The sequence below is a fragment of the Myotis davidii genome, unplaced genomic scaffold (genome assembly GCF_000327345.1).
Source record: "Myotis davidii unplaced genomic scaffold, ASM32734v1 scaffold370, whole genome shotgun sequence".
Lineage (NCBI taxonomy): Eukaryota > Metazoa > Chordata > Mammalia > Chiroptera > Vespertilionidae > Myotis > Myotis davidii.
This window is the reverse complement of record NW_006288615.1, coordinates 4,119,880-4,133,959: the sequence shown is the minus strand read 5'-3', so window position 1 is coordinate 4,133,959 and position 14,080 is coordinate 4,119,880. Positions and strand designations below refer to the sequence as shown.

General features: G+C 44.6%; 1 protein-coding gene across 6 annotated transcripts in view; it reads left to right on the top strand.

The window, feature by feature from the left end:
- USP40 (ubiquitin specific peptidase 40) overlaps positions 1–12,072 on the top strand; it is a 73,811-nt gene extending 61,739 nt beyond the window's left edge. For 5 of the 6 annotated variants that reach the window (XM_006760451.2, XM_006760450.2, XM_006760449.2 and 2 more), the window contains 6 exons: positions 769–887; positions 4,342–4,407; positions 6,416–6,623; positions 6,737–6,832; positions 9,793–9,878; positions 10,554–12,072. In XM_006760451.2, coding sequence (XP_006760514.1) covers positions 769–887; positions 4,342–4,407; positions 6,416–6,623; positions 6,737–6,832; positions 9,793–9,878; positions 10,554–10,665 — 687 coding nt within the window. In that variant the 3' untranslated portion in view covers positions 10,666–12,072. Of the gene's footprint in view, positions 1–768; positions 888–4,341; positions 4,408–6,415; positions 6,624–6,736; positions 6,833–9,792; positions 9,879–10,553 lie in introns of those variants that run through there. The other variant, XM_006760453.2, reaches the window with a different exon arrangement.
- The last annotated feature ends 2,008 nt before the right edge of the window (positions 12,073–14,080 follow it).

Here is a 14,080-nt window from a genome sequence, read left to right as displayed (position 1 = left end):
AGAGTGTTTTGTCCAAATGGAAAGACTAAATTGAATACAACACTAAATGTTTCAGAACCATCTTACTATTGTTGGACTGAAGTGAACATCCCTTCTTCCTCTGGGAAAAATGTGGGGGCAGACAATAAGAGTATCAGTCACTAACGTTTGACCTGTGTCCTCAAAAAAAGCAGATGGTTTAATTATCATGAGACCAAGTAGGAAGAGACCTGTTTTCCTCATATTGGAATGAAAGATACAAAGTTGCTGTTTTTAGGTTAAAATGGATGAATATTGGCCATTTTATATACTGCAACCTAAATAATATAAATAATTGCCTACTCCTCTAGAATTAGTGCATCAGTTTGGGGCTAGCAGTAGGATCCAAAGATACTGAAATATTTCAGAATCAAAAGATTCTTGGGCCATGCAGACCCTGCTGGAGAATCACAGGATGGATGTAGACGAGGCCCTTGCTTCCTCTACAGTGACCTCTGCTCTTGTGAGTTAGACTCATCTAAAAGTTAATTTTAAAGTTTCATTTTCTAAAACATTCTGATCAAAAAAGAGTTTGGGGCTCAGATTTAGAAATCGAAAACTCACTTCTCTCTCAGCTGATTAGTTTGAGTTAGTTCTGGGAATGTTTCAGTAGATAGTACCATTACTCAAGATAGTCTTTCCCTCAGATGTTCTTGTGTAGTGCTTCATTTCTTCCTAAGGCAGTATCTTTTTAAGAGTGCCTTTCCAAACCCTCGGGCAAATTTCTACAAATGCCTGTTTCTTTTCTAGGCTATGACCTTGCCCTCCTTGTCGGAGTTTTTCATCCCGTCCCCTGCCTTCCTCAGAGCCTGGACAGTGGATAGTAAGCGCCCCGGGAGGCTTTTACGAAAAAACCAGCAGCAGCTCAGGTGGGTTCCTTGTTGAATTCAGTAACAAAGCCCGACCCTGGCAATTCCACATGTCAACTGGGTGACGCTTCTTAGCTTCAGTTTCCATATTAAGTATAAAATGTAGCTTCATGTAAGTTTACTATGTTCCAGAGGCTGTGAACAGAATTTTGAGTGGTTTTTTTTTCTAGCTTTATTAAGCTATAACTGATATAACATTGTGTAAGTTAAGGCATACAGCATGTTGATTTGATACACATACATTGTAAAACTAGCACCACCATAGCATTAGCTGACACCTGTATCACATCACATAATTTCTTTTTCGTGGTGAGAACATTTAATATCTATTCTCTCAGCCCCTGGTAACTACCGTTCTGGTGCCTACTGCTATGGGTTTGGCTTTTTCCGATTCTACAATAAATACATCTTATACAGTATTTGTCTTTCTCTGACTTAATCTTATTATAGTGCCCTGAGGGTCCATCCATGTTGTCACAAACAACAGCATGTCTTTCTTTCTTGTGGCTGAAAATAGCCGTGTGTGTTTGTGTGTACACACTTCATCTTTATCCATTCATTTGTTTGTTGGTGGACATTTAGGTTGCTTCCATCTCTTAGCTGTTGTGAATAATGCTGCAATGAACATGGGAGTGCAGGTATTTCTTTGATAGCCTGTTTTCATTTCCCTTCTCATTGATATCCTGAAAAAGTAGGATTACTGGATCATTTGGTATGGTAGTTCTATTTTTAATTTTTTGAGGAACCTTCATACTGTTTTTTCACAATGGATGTATCAATTTACATTCCCACCAATAATACACAAAGGTTCCCTGTCTTCCACATCCTCACCAGTACTTATCTCTTGGGGTTTTTTTTTATTTGTTTACTAGAGGCCCAGTGCATGAAATTCGTGCGTGGGGTGGGGGAGGCGGGGGGAGGTAGAGGGAAGGGTGTCCCTCAGCCCAGTCTGCATCCTCTCCAATCTGGGACATCCCTCTCACAATCTGGTACTGCTGGCTCCTGTGTTCGCCTGCCTGCCTGCCTGCCTCAGTGCCCCTAACCGCTCCCCTGCCGGCAATCGAATAATGCTGCAATGAACATGGGAGTGCAGGTATTTCTTTGATAGCCTGTTTTCATTTCCCTTCTCATTGATATCCTGAAAAAGTAGGATTACTGGATCATTTGGGCTGGCCATCTTGTGGCAGCCATCTTGTGGTGACATCGCGTGAGGGCGTGATGCCACCTAGGCTTTTATTATATAGGATAATAATCATTCTAATAGGTGTGAGGTGAAAACTAGTGGTTTTGATTTGCATTTTCCTGATGACTAGTGTAGGATGTTGAGCACCTTTTCATGTACCTATTGGCTATTAGTATGTATTCTTTAGAAAAATGTCTATTCATTTCCTCTATTTTTTTAATCAAATTGGGGTTTTTGCTATTGAGTTGTATGGATTTTTTATATATTTTGGGTATTAACCCCTTATCAGGTATATGATGTGCAAATACTTTCTCCCAGTTCATAAGTTGCCTTTTTATTTTGTTGGTTTCCTTTGCTGTGCAGAAGCTTTTTAGTTTAATGTAGTCCCACTTGTTTATTTTCACTTTTGTTGCCTTTGCTTTTAGTGAAATCCAAAGAATCATTGCCAAGACCAATGTCAAGGAACTTAGGAGCTCTGTTATTTTTCTAGGAGTTTTATAGTTTCCAGTCTTAGGTTCAAGTTTTTAATCTATTTTGAGTAGATTTTGTGTATGGTGTAGTAAGATAGTGGTCCACTTTTCCCAGCACCATTTATAGAAGAGAGTATTCTTTCCCCATTGTATTTTCTTGGTGCCTTTGTTGTAAGTTAATTAAGCATATATGTGGATTTATTTCTGGGGTCTCTGTTTATTCCATAATAGATCTATGTGTCTGTTTTTATGCCAGTACCATAATGTTTTGATTATTATAGCTTCATAATATAATTTCATACAAATTTTAGGATTGATTCTATTTCTGTGAAAAATGCCATTGACATTTTAATAGGGTTTGTATTTTACTTGTGGAACTCTTTGGGTAGTATAAACATTTTAACAGTATTCTTCTAGTGCATGAATACGGGATATCTTTCCATTTGTGTTTTGATCAATTTCCTTCATCAATGTCTTACAGTTTTCAGTCGACAGACCTTTCACCTCCTTGGTTAAATGTATTCTTAAGTATTTTATTCTTTTGGATGCTGTTGTAAAATGGAACTTTCTCTTTCTGATAGCTGAGAGTGTATAAAATGTAGCTAGCTGACTTTTGTATATTGATTTTGTATCCTGCAAGTTTATTTATTAGTTTTAATAGGTTTTTTGGTATAGGGTTTAAGGTTTTCTAAATATAACCATGTCATCTGCAAATAGAAAGTTTAACTTCTTCCTCTTACCTAATTGCTCTGACTAGAACTTCCAGTACTACAGAATAACAGTGGCAAGAGCAAGCATCTTGTCTTGTTCTTGATCATAGGAGAAAAGCTTTCAGCTTTTCACCACTGAGTATATTAACTGTGGGCTTGTCATATATGACCTTTCTCATGTAATTTCCTCTATATCCAGTTTGTTGAGTTTTTAACATGAAATGATGTTGAATTTAGTCAAATGTATTTTCCTGCATCTATTGAGGTGATCAGATTTTTGTCCTTCATTCTGTTAATGTGGTATGTCACACTAGTTGATTTGCAGATATTTGACACAACCTAGCCATCTCTAGCATAACTCCCATTTGATCATGGTATATGATCCTTATAATGTATTATTGAATTCAGTTTGCTAATTTGAGGATTTTTGTATCTATGCTCCTCAGGGATATTAGCCTGTAATTTTCTTTTCTTAAAGTGTCCTTGTCTGGCTTTGATATCAGTGTAGTGCTACCCTCATAAAATAAGTTTGAAAGAGTTTGAGAAGGATTACTATTCTTTTTTAAATGTCTGGTAGAATTCATCAATGAAAACCATCTGGTCCTAGACTTTTCTTGGTTGGGAGATTTGTGATTTTTTTTTCAATTTCCTTAGTAATAATTTGTAATTTCTGTTTCTTCATGATTCATTGTTGTAGGTTACATGTTCCTAGGAATTTACCCATTTCTCCTAAGTTTTCCATTTTGTTGGAGTATAATTGTTCATACTAGTATTAAAGTTATATATATATATTATTGATTTCAGAGAGGAAGGGAGAGGGAGAGATAGAAAAATCAATGATGAGAGAGAATCATTGATCGTCTGCCTCTTGCACACCCCCTACTTGGGATTGAGCCTGCAACCCAGGCATGTGCCCTTAACTAGAATCGTACCCAGAACCCTTCAGTCCACACACCGACACTCTATCCACTGAGCCAAACCAGCTAGGGCCATAGTCGTCTTAAATGTATAATACTTTGCTTATTAAGACAGTTTAAAATTGACAAAAGAATGTTTTAAAAAATTAAATGTCACTATTATTTTATTATCAGGGAATATAAGTTGGGGAGGAGAACTGAGATCTGCTTAGAACCCCTTCAGAAAGAAGAACACTTAGGGTAAGAATTCCATGTCTTATCACAGTGGGTGGCTTCTCAGTAGTATGGCAGATTAAAACAGATTTTGTTCTGTGTAACATGGAACCCATTTTCCATAGAAATTAGACTTGTTCAGTAAGTCCAAGTGCACACTAAGGCCACTCAGTCTTGAAGGACAAGCAAGATGCTGTGTTCTGCTCTGTTGATGCAGGTGGAGAGTCTGAAGTCAAACTGCCTTATAGCACCTCTCACTCTGGCCCTTCATTCTACTTTTTTCATCCTAATATCAAACCTGACATATTGTGTCTCCCACTACTAGGATGTAATCTTTGCAAGAGCAAGTACTTTGTTTTTTAGCCATGGCTGTATCCCCAATATATAACAGTGCCTTTGTCATAGTCAAAGTATTTTTTGAATAAAGAAGCACCCCAAAGTTGCTATTATTTTTTCACTATAGAAGAATCTTTTAGTTTTTATTTTTTTAATATTTTATTGATTTTTTACAGAGAGGAAGGGAGAGAGATAGAGAGTTAGAAACATCGATGAGAGAGAAACATCGATCAGCTGCCTCCTGCACACCCTCTACTGGGAATGTGCCCGCAACCAAGGTACATGCCCTTGACTAGAATCAAACCTGGGACTCTTCAGTCCGCAGGCTGACTGAGCCAAACTGGGTAGGGTTAGAAGAATCTTTTATATTGTACGCCATAAGCGTCTGTAGACACAAGTGGCAGACCTTCCCCACATGCGTCTATTAAAAAAAAATGTCTTCCCTAAGTGGCAGCCCTGACCAACTTTAAAATCATTTTTCATGAGAATTTTCAGCTGAGAATATTCAAGAACACCTGAATTGTAATATATTTATAATATTCATTGCAAATTGATTTTTTAAATTAAATTCAAAATGTCATGGCATGTGGGGATGGTTTCCATTTTGGACGCGTGGCAGTTAACTGAATAAGCCGTCTTTGTTAGCATCACCGAGTGTTAAGATTCCTTCACATGACATCCAGTAACTTTGATCGTGCTCTTTCAGCCACACTGACCTTCATGTGATGTGACTGTCTTAATACAAATTGTGTTACCAGTAGCTTCTGGGGGGGATTTCTGGATCAAATGGTATGGACATTTTAAACCTTTTAAAATAAATTATTCCTTTCCAGGTAAGTTATATCAATTTATGTTCACACAGTGTTTCTGAGTATTTACTTCACCTCATCCTCAAATCAACATTGAATATTGTCATTGTTTAAAGGTTTGCTTCATTGCTTTGATTGCTACTAAGATTGGGCATTTTTTTCAAAGGCTTGTGAGCCATTTGTAGTTTGTGAATTCTTTCATACATTTTGCCTGTTCTAATGGGGTCTAACGTGTGTGAGCTCTTTCTGCATGTCTGTTTTAAGCAGGATCTTTTGTTTTCAATAAGCAGTATCCCTTTGAAGCCTGTGCTCTCCACTTACTCAGACCCCTAACCAGCTTCTGGTTCCTCATCGTCCTCTTCACCCCAGCATCTGTGCTGACCCTCCACTCCCTCATGGAGAAGGTTCAGTCTCCTCCAATTACTCCTTTTCTCCCATTGCGTCGCTCTTTCCTTTGGTAAAAACACCAATATAACAGAAGTAATCTTTAAAATCACTCATTGTCACACCATCCTAAAAACAAGTGAAAGAGTAGTTTTCATTTCTCCCCCTCCAGCTTCCAGTCTTGCCTGCAGTTTTTACTTCGTGTACATAACAGCTTCCGTAGGTCTTTTACTCCCATCTTTCTGACTGTTCTTTCCCTCCTCCCTGGCTGCCCCACAGCAGTCAGATGTTTAGCGCCGCCCACGCAGCCACTGTGGCTGGGACCCTCTCGTCTGGGAGGAGCTTCACTCCATCCTGGGTCAGGATGAAAGGAAATGAGGGTTTAGTGGCAACCTCTTAAAAAATGAGAAGAGCTGGAGGGGAAGCTTCACACATCACCCCCCTCGTATCTATCGTGTGTTCCTCATTTTACTTCAAAGCTGATGTTTTACTGTTTTCTGGTGCAGCCCTCAGGACATGCTGCTGAGGACACAGATGCGCCTCCCTGGCGAACGGGCATATGCCCTGCCCGTGGACGTGGTGTGGGACGCTGCCCGGGGCACTGCCAGCTCCCTGCGGCAGCGAGTGGCTGACTTCTATTCCCTTCCTGTAGAGAAGATTGAAATTGCCAAATACTTTCCTGACAAGTTTGAGTGGCTTCCAGTGTCCAGCTGGGTAAAGTGTGGGGCTTCCTGCATAACAACAGCTTCCCTGCAAGTTTTCACAGAGGGAATTTAGTAAGAATGCAAGGTTGTTTTCTTTATTCAAGATGCTTGATTTTCCTATAGAACCAGCAAATTACCAAGAGGAAAAAGAAGAAAAAGCAAGATAATTTGCAGGGTGCACCTTATTACTTGAAAGATGGAGATATTATTGGTATTAAGGTAAGTTTTTTAACAGCAAGTTTCCCACTTTGACAAAACACCAGGATTAGATGGTTTCGTAGAAATGATTTATGAAATCTTCAAGGCACAGTCTTTTGTATATAAATTGTTCAGAGCACAGAACACGGAGAGAGAGAGCAGACAGCTCCTCGTGTGGCCAGTGGGGCCTCAGCATCAAAACCCTAACTGTGGGTCTGACCTGAGTAAAACGCTGCTGTAGGTCTGAGGAGGTACCTGCATTAGGTTACATTTCCTTCCATTCCTAGTTGGCTGAGTTCTTTGTTGTAAATCATTAAAATCGCTGTTACTGAGAAATATGTCCTTGACATGGGCCATTCTTACATTCCTCTGACAAACCTGGTTTGTTGTCAATACTTTTTAATTCTTAAGTGAACTATTTACTGATAATAAATTGATTTAATCCCTTAATCACCACTTCTAGTCAACACTGTATTAGACAATAGACCCTCTTCCCTAAAAAGTAAATAAGGCTGTTTACCTGCCATGTTTCTGCATAGGACATTCCAGAGACTACAAGATCAACACCCATAAAATTCTAAGGTAACTAGGAATACATTCAACAAGAAGCCTTTAAGGCCTCTGGAGAGGATCACAGACGTTTTGAGTGGCGTTAAAGCTTCAGTTTTTACCATGTTCTTAGAAAGGAAGCCTCTCAGTAACGGTGTCGTCCCAGGGAAAACCCAGACGGGTTACATTAAAGAGGATAAACGTGGAAGAGCTCGGCCAGGGTCCTTGCCTGGTCAGCATTAGGACTGACGCTACAGCCCCCAAACCGACCCCCACAGACAGGTAACTGACAGGTATTTCAGATCCACATTAAAAATGATTATTCAGTAAGTGGTTCTGGGGAAATTTTCTACATGGTTCCATGTAGAAAAAAAATGCAGTCATTTTGGTTTTCATAAAGAGGGCCCACAAGCTTACATCAGCCCCAGGCCCATAACATCTGTGCACCTCGGCGCACACCAAGCACAGCAGCCAGTGTAAAGGCTTACATGTGAAAAGCAGTGATTTCCAATCTTCAGAAGAACAGATGGAAGAAAATATTTGACTTGGGATTTCTTAAAATAAGAAACAAAATGCACAACTCAAAGTATTGATTAAATTGACTACATTAAAAGGAAAAACGTATATCAAAAGAAACCGTCATCAGAAGCCAAACAACAAATAGGAAAAGATATATGCAACAATAGAATTAATAAGGATCATTATCCAAATGTAAAATACTTCTACCAATCAGTTTCAAAAAAATACAATCGGGGAGAAATAGGCAAAGATGAATAATATCTGGCAATTCTCAGAAAACTAAATGGCCAATAAGCAGATGAAAAGGTGGGCATCTTCCGGGTAGCCAGGGAGCTGCGAGTCAGCAGTGATTTGTGGCCAGACACCCAGCACTGCGTCTAGCCCAACTGTGGGCAAACTACGGCCCGTTTGAAATGAATAAAACTTATGTAATGATGTTTACTTTGAATTTATATTAGTTCACACAAACACTCCATGCTTTTGTTCCGGCCCTCCGGTCCAGTTTAAGAACCCATTGTGGCCCTCGAGTCAAAAAGTTTGCCCACCCCTGGACTAGCCGCTCTGGAAGTGGTGGGCAGCACTCAGGAAAGAAAAGACAGACTCGGTTGACCACTCAGTCATCACCCCAGAAAAACTCACACTGGGAGCGAGGAGACACAAAAATGTCCACTGTGTGACAGCGTAAACTGGGAAGAACTTAAATAACCCTCAGAAAGGGGATAAAATGGGGAAAAATACTGAAACAGGTGTAGAACACAGCAGTTAAAATTTATAAACCAGAGCTGTGTGCATCCAGGTGAACATATCTGGTGTAGAAAATGATGTCCCAGGATGTTTTTTTTTTACAGAAAGTCTAAGCCATGTAAATGCTGAGTCCGCCTCCTGTGCTGCCATTGAATGACAATGCAGACAGAACACTAGCACCCAGTTGATGGTGGGCTTACCTGGAGCAGGGGTGGGCATCAACCGAGTCTGTCTTTTCTTGGAAAATACTAAAATGAAGCAAATATGGTAAAAGTTTAGCACTAATTGCTAACTTTCACTGATAATTCTATGATAGGCCATGTACACATTTACTCAGGTTTCCTCATGGCAGCCAGGGGAAGGAGGGAGCCAACTGCAGGGCCATGCCCAGCCCTCACTACCCTGGGGACATGGTGTCTGCCCCATTATCTCTGTATTTTCACCATTTCACAAAAGCACATGATGTACAAGTTACTGGACTGGAGATTACAGTATTTGTTGGGATAGTTTCTCCCGAGAGCAGAAGCAGGCAGCCCTGCAGTTGTGTAGGTCCCAGCCTAGGTGACCCAGTCAGCTCCCCCAGAGCCATCTGGCCCTCTGACCTATGCTGTCCTGCGGGGTTATCTTCCTTCAGGTTAACATTTTGATTGGTTCACACTGAGGGTGGCCAGTATTTATGGTAAATTCAGATGTAAAACTGACGGCAAGCACTAGGAGAGCGCTCGTCCCTCCGGAGGCCATGCTGAGCGTCCTGCGTCTATAACGCACTGCCAGAGGCTTCCAGGAGGTTCCCAGGAAGTCAGATGGGTGCGCCTTTCAGCAGCTCCAGTGGAGCTGGAGGTGCCGGGTGGACATGCTGCCCCCAGACCACAGCGTGTTTCTGCCTCTCCCTGTCGTTCTGATGGGGCCTGTGTGGGGCTCACTCCAGGGGCAGCGTTTTTAGTCACAAGCAAAGGTTGGGTGGCCGCAAAGTCACTTCTGCTCTGCCTACCACTCAGTCTGTCATCAGGCACTAGAGTGTTCCCTGTCGGTTATTAATCCAGTTTCCGTCAAGGTGGATGTATCCTTATGTTGGTTTAGGTAATTTTCACATAAATTTACATACTTTATTCAAACGTAGGCTAAAACAATGTCTGAATACGTGGCTCCTTCCTTATTTTGAAATGCAGAATCTCCTGGTGGAAGAGGACGATGACTTCAGCACAGTCCGAGATGACATTGGGAGGGAGGACCCTGCTCTGGGAAAAAGGAAAAGGTAACATGAGGTTTCTCACTGTCTCATGGACGCCGAGGCCTCTGAACGGCTCGCTCTTACTCAGCTCTGGCCGAAGCCTCAGGTCTCATTACAGGGTTGAGCACTTTGGAGAAACTTCGTGTCCTTTAGAACATGAACCAGGCCTGTGAGCTTGGGACAAAGATGCTCACAGCCTCACCTCGAGGATGCAGCCACAGTTTCATCTACTCCCCCTCCCCCCCAACTTTCTGGGTCTTTCCTTCAGACACAGAGGTCTCAGTCACCTGAAAACGGACATTCCCCATCACAAGTCCACCAGCTGTCACCTGCCCCCGGTGGCTGCTCCAGAGCTGCCTCACCTCACTGACCTCTTCCTGCCAGGTTCCTCCGGGGTGAAGTCCCCCTGCTCTCCCCACTCTTACCCTTTCCTCTTCTGTGTACAGTGGGCTTGCTCCCCTGGCCTCTGGGCCACCTATACCTCCCAGGACCTCCAAACATCCTCTGAAACCCACACTTGAAACCCCAGTGCCCAGACCCAGCTCACCACTGCGTTGTCACCTCCATACAGGCCACACCAGGGGTGCCCGTCCTCCTTTACTTGCTCCCCACTTTGGTCTTCTGAAGTCATTCCACACCCGACCTGGGTGGACCCCGTGTCCGTGACTGTGAGTTGGTGACAGCCTCTGTCTTCCGCAGCCAGGAAGCACTTCACGTGCAGAGCAACGGCCTTCTCTCCAGTGCAGAGACACCTGGCCGGCCCCACAGACCAGAAGCTTCTCTGTCCATCCACGTGGGGAGTTTCAGATAGCGCCGGCACCGCTGAGGTCCCTGTGGGCTCAGGTCCAGTCGGAACTGGTACCAGGGCCTGGCCAGCAGCGGGCTCTGCCCCTGCCATCTTTGCTTGTGGTTCCGTGAGAGCAGGCTTGTAGGCTGCTTCCACTTTATTAGAGGGACATTTGATCTCAGGCCAGGCAAGTGCACTTTCTCACCGGCCTGCACAGCATGGCCACCGAGGGACTCCCAGCTGGGCTGTCTTACAGGTGCCAGTGAGACTGCACTGGACCCAGCCACCAGTTACAAGAACATTGCCTAGTTCTGCATCGACTCCAGGCTTGCATAGCATGTTGGCCAGTGAAGTGCACACAGTCCACTCTCCTCTCTTCACTGATCAGACAACGTAGTATCTGCACTCAGAGCTTCTGAGAGCTCTGCACGCTGATGGGCTGGCCAGGCTGGTGTAGGACACAGAGGGAGTCTGTTCTAGTTCAAAGTGTGTCGTCCATGAGCAGAAAGTTCCGGAAGCCTGTGCGCTGAGCTAATGGTCCGAGAAACCGCTCCTGAAACAAAGGAAACGTGCACAAACTCCTTTCCCTCTCCCTTCAGCATGGCCAGCTATGGATTTAAAAGGTGTAACTGGCATTTATGACAAATGCTGCATCTGTGTTACGAACCGACTGACACGACACAGACGATTCACTTAACTCAGTCAAAAGTGGGATTCCTGAAAAGAAAGTAAATCCTTCACTTTTATGCCTCCAACAAGGCGAAGTACAGCTACAACGTCACACAAATCTCTCATCAGCCCTTCATCACCGACATTAAGATAGCACTTCCATGTTCAGAGGTGGACGGACGAGGTCTCCTGTCCCACTCGCTGAGAGAGGAAGTGGACATTGGGTTGGATGAACCCGCTTTTGCCTCCTGTCCCCCTTCCAGCCTCATCAGAACCAGCTGGAACCCTCAGTCTCCTCCCTATTTGTCTGAGGTTGTTGGGTCTCAACTGCTAATTTGTAAGAAGTTGGACTTCCACTAGCAAGCTGCCCCCATGGTCTCAACACTCAGCCCGTCTCAGGATGCGCACTTGGGGTGGCGGCATGTTTGTGAAGATCCCGGACTGTGAGCTCAGTGTGGCTGGGAGCCCAGCCCTCGGTGCAAACTCTCCTGTTTCTTTTACTGTGACTGACACATCTCCTGCTGCACCCTTCGTGTCATTTTAAGGTAATGAAGTAATGTAATAACTGAAAGTTTTGCTGTTGAGAAGCCAGACACCTCACTGGATGTGACTCACCAAGACAGAGGGGGATGGGTGGGTGTGCCTTAAGGTCCGCAATGAGCTCGCTTTTTTCTTAAAGTTGCGATGCACTGGGGCTGCAGAGAGAGCTGTACAATTTAATAAAGAACAAATAAAGTGTCTTCACGTTCCATTTTAAGCTGACTGCTTCATGTTCCACTTGGACTTTTTTCCCGAGTGCATGTCAGATGCTAAATAAGCATGGTTTATATTTGGAAATACTGTATCGGGACCACAGTAGAAACAACCGAAGCATGTTTTGGTTTTAATTAAGTTCAGATTCCTGGGAAAAACTGTGAAGAACCTGCAGTGGCCTTTTCCTTCTAGGGAACAGAACTGACATAGGGTGCAGAAGACAGTTACTCGCCCTGACATTTTTCTGCCAAAAGGGGTTACAAGAATTCCAGTAATCCATAACTATGGCTTCACAGGCACATTTCCCTCTAGAACGGACTTGACTGTGCAGTATTACAGGCCGTTCACCCCATCGGGGAGGGGGCACGGCAGCTCATCTGATTCTGTTCTTGATTGTGTCACATCTAAAGCAGGGCAGTAATGCGAGTCAATCAAGTACACAACAAACTCATTTTGTGTTCTGGGGACTCACTACCTTTCAGAGAGGAAAGTGAAGCAGTAAAATTCACACAGGTCGGGAGGGAGAAATGTCTACATTCCCTCCAGTGCTCACCCCTCCCACCCAGGCACCCTGTGGCGCTGACCCAGCCCTCATCCCTGGGTCAGCCCGGCTGGCCTGAGGACTCCCGGCTCATGAACCTTAGAGCTCACAGCAGAGCTGCGGCAGCTGTTCCAGGCGCTGGTGCCTTTCTCTGCTGGTTTTCACCTCCCAGAGGTTTCCCCCAGGTGGCAAGACGCCACCAGCAGCGCTACACTGACATCCTCTCAGACTCTGCCTCACTCTAGGGCCTGTAAAAGTCCTGGGCCTGACACCCATGGGCTCAAAGTGGGTGCCCTGCCCACCCTGCTGTCACTCCATTCAAATAAAAGCGGAGGGAGAGCAAGACAGGTGGGGTTGCCCACAAGAGACCCCAAACAAAAACATCAAATGTGACAGCACCCAACTTGATGTTAACAGCTAGCCCACCTACCAGCAGACCACACGTCCCCCTCCACAGGCAGCTCCTGCTCCCCACCGTCTCGGGAGAGGACAAGGTCCTCTGGGATTTAACACCTCAAGGTTCAATCTACAGCTAAATGACACGTAAGCCCAGCCTGGAACCAAGTACACAGGAGTGGTATGACCACAATGAAACCTCTCTTCTGAGAAACAGAAGACGCCCAGTGCAGCAGTCACAGCCCAAGCTGCTACACGATGGCACGAACTCTCCGCCTACTTGTGAGGTGAGCCCCTGCCCTTCTGCGCTGGCCACCCTGTTCTGCTCCAGAAAGGCTCGCACATCCACAGTCCCTGCGGGTACACCTTCCATGGGTGTTGGGAGAACCTCACACTTGGGCACTGCCTTCCCGAGGAGGCTCATCCTGGAGGCCTAGGGGCTGAGGTGCCCGGGGACCAAGTGAGCACAGGCTTTCGTCTGCCAGCTTGGAGTTTGGCTGGCAACACCATTTCCTTAATGGCTCAGAGACTTACGGTTGAATCTGCCTCTGAACAACGTGAGCCAGGGAGCCTTTACCTCCCCGCCAGTGCTCACCTTCCATGTGTCTACAACCCGTTCATGCTTTTGTGATCCAAACTGAGGAGGCTGAGCACTCGCTTCTGCCTGATACAGACAGGTTCTGCCCCTCCACCCCCGCCCCCCGCCCCCGGGCAGCTCCCCTGTGCAGCCCACCTCAGTGCTCAGACCACGCCTCCATTGAGGCCTCCACACCACAACCATCTGCTCAGATGTGCCCAGTCTGCTCAGCTTTCTCTGCACCAGTTCACCCATCTCTTGTAGGGGCCCTGGCCCCACACCTGCGAAATCACTATAACATGTCTCTAAAAAAAAGCTTTTGCTTTTCCCAAACAGAATCATCAACCTCAATACTCGCTTCCATTCTCAAGCCATCCATGGCCCAAGCTAGCTGCTGGAGGACCAGCCATCAAGTCCACCCTCCAGGCCAGCAGCAGGAGGAAAGAAAGGCATGCTCCCAGGTTTTTAAGGAAACTTTCTGGAAATCCCAGTAAACCTGAATC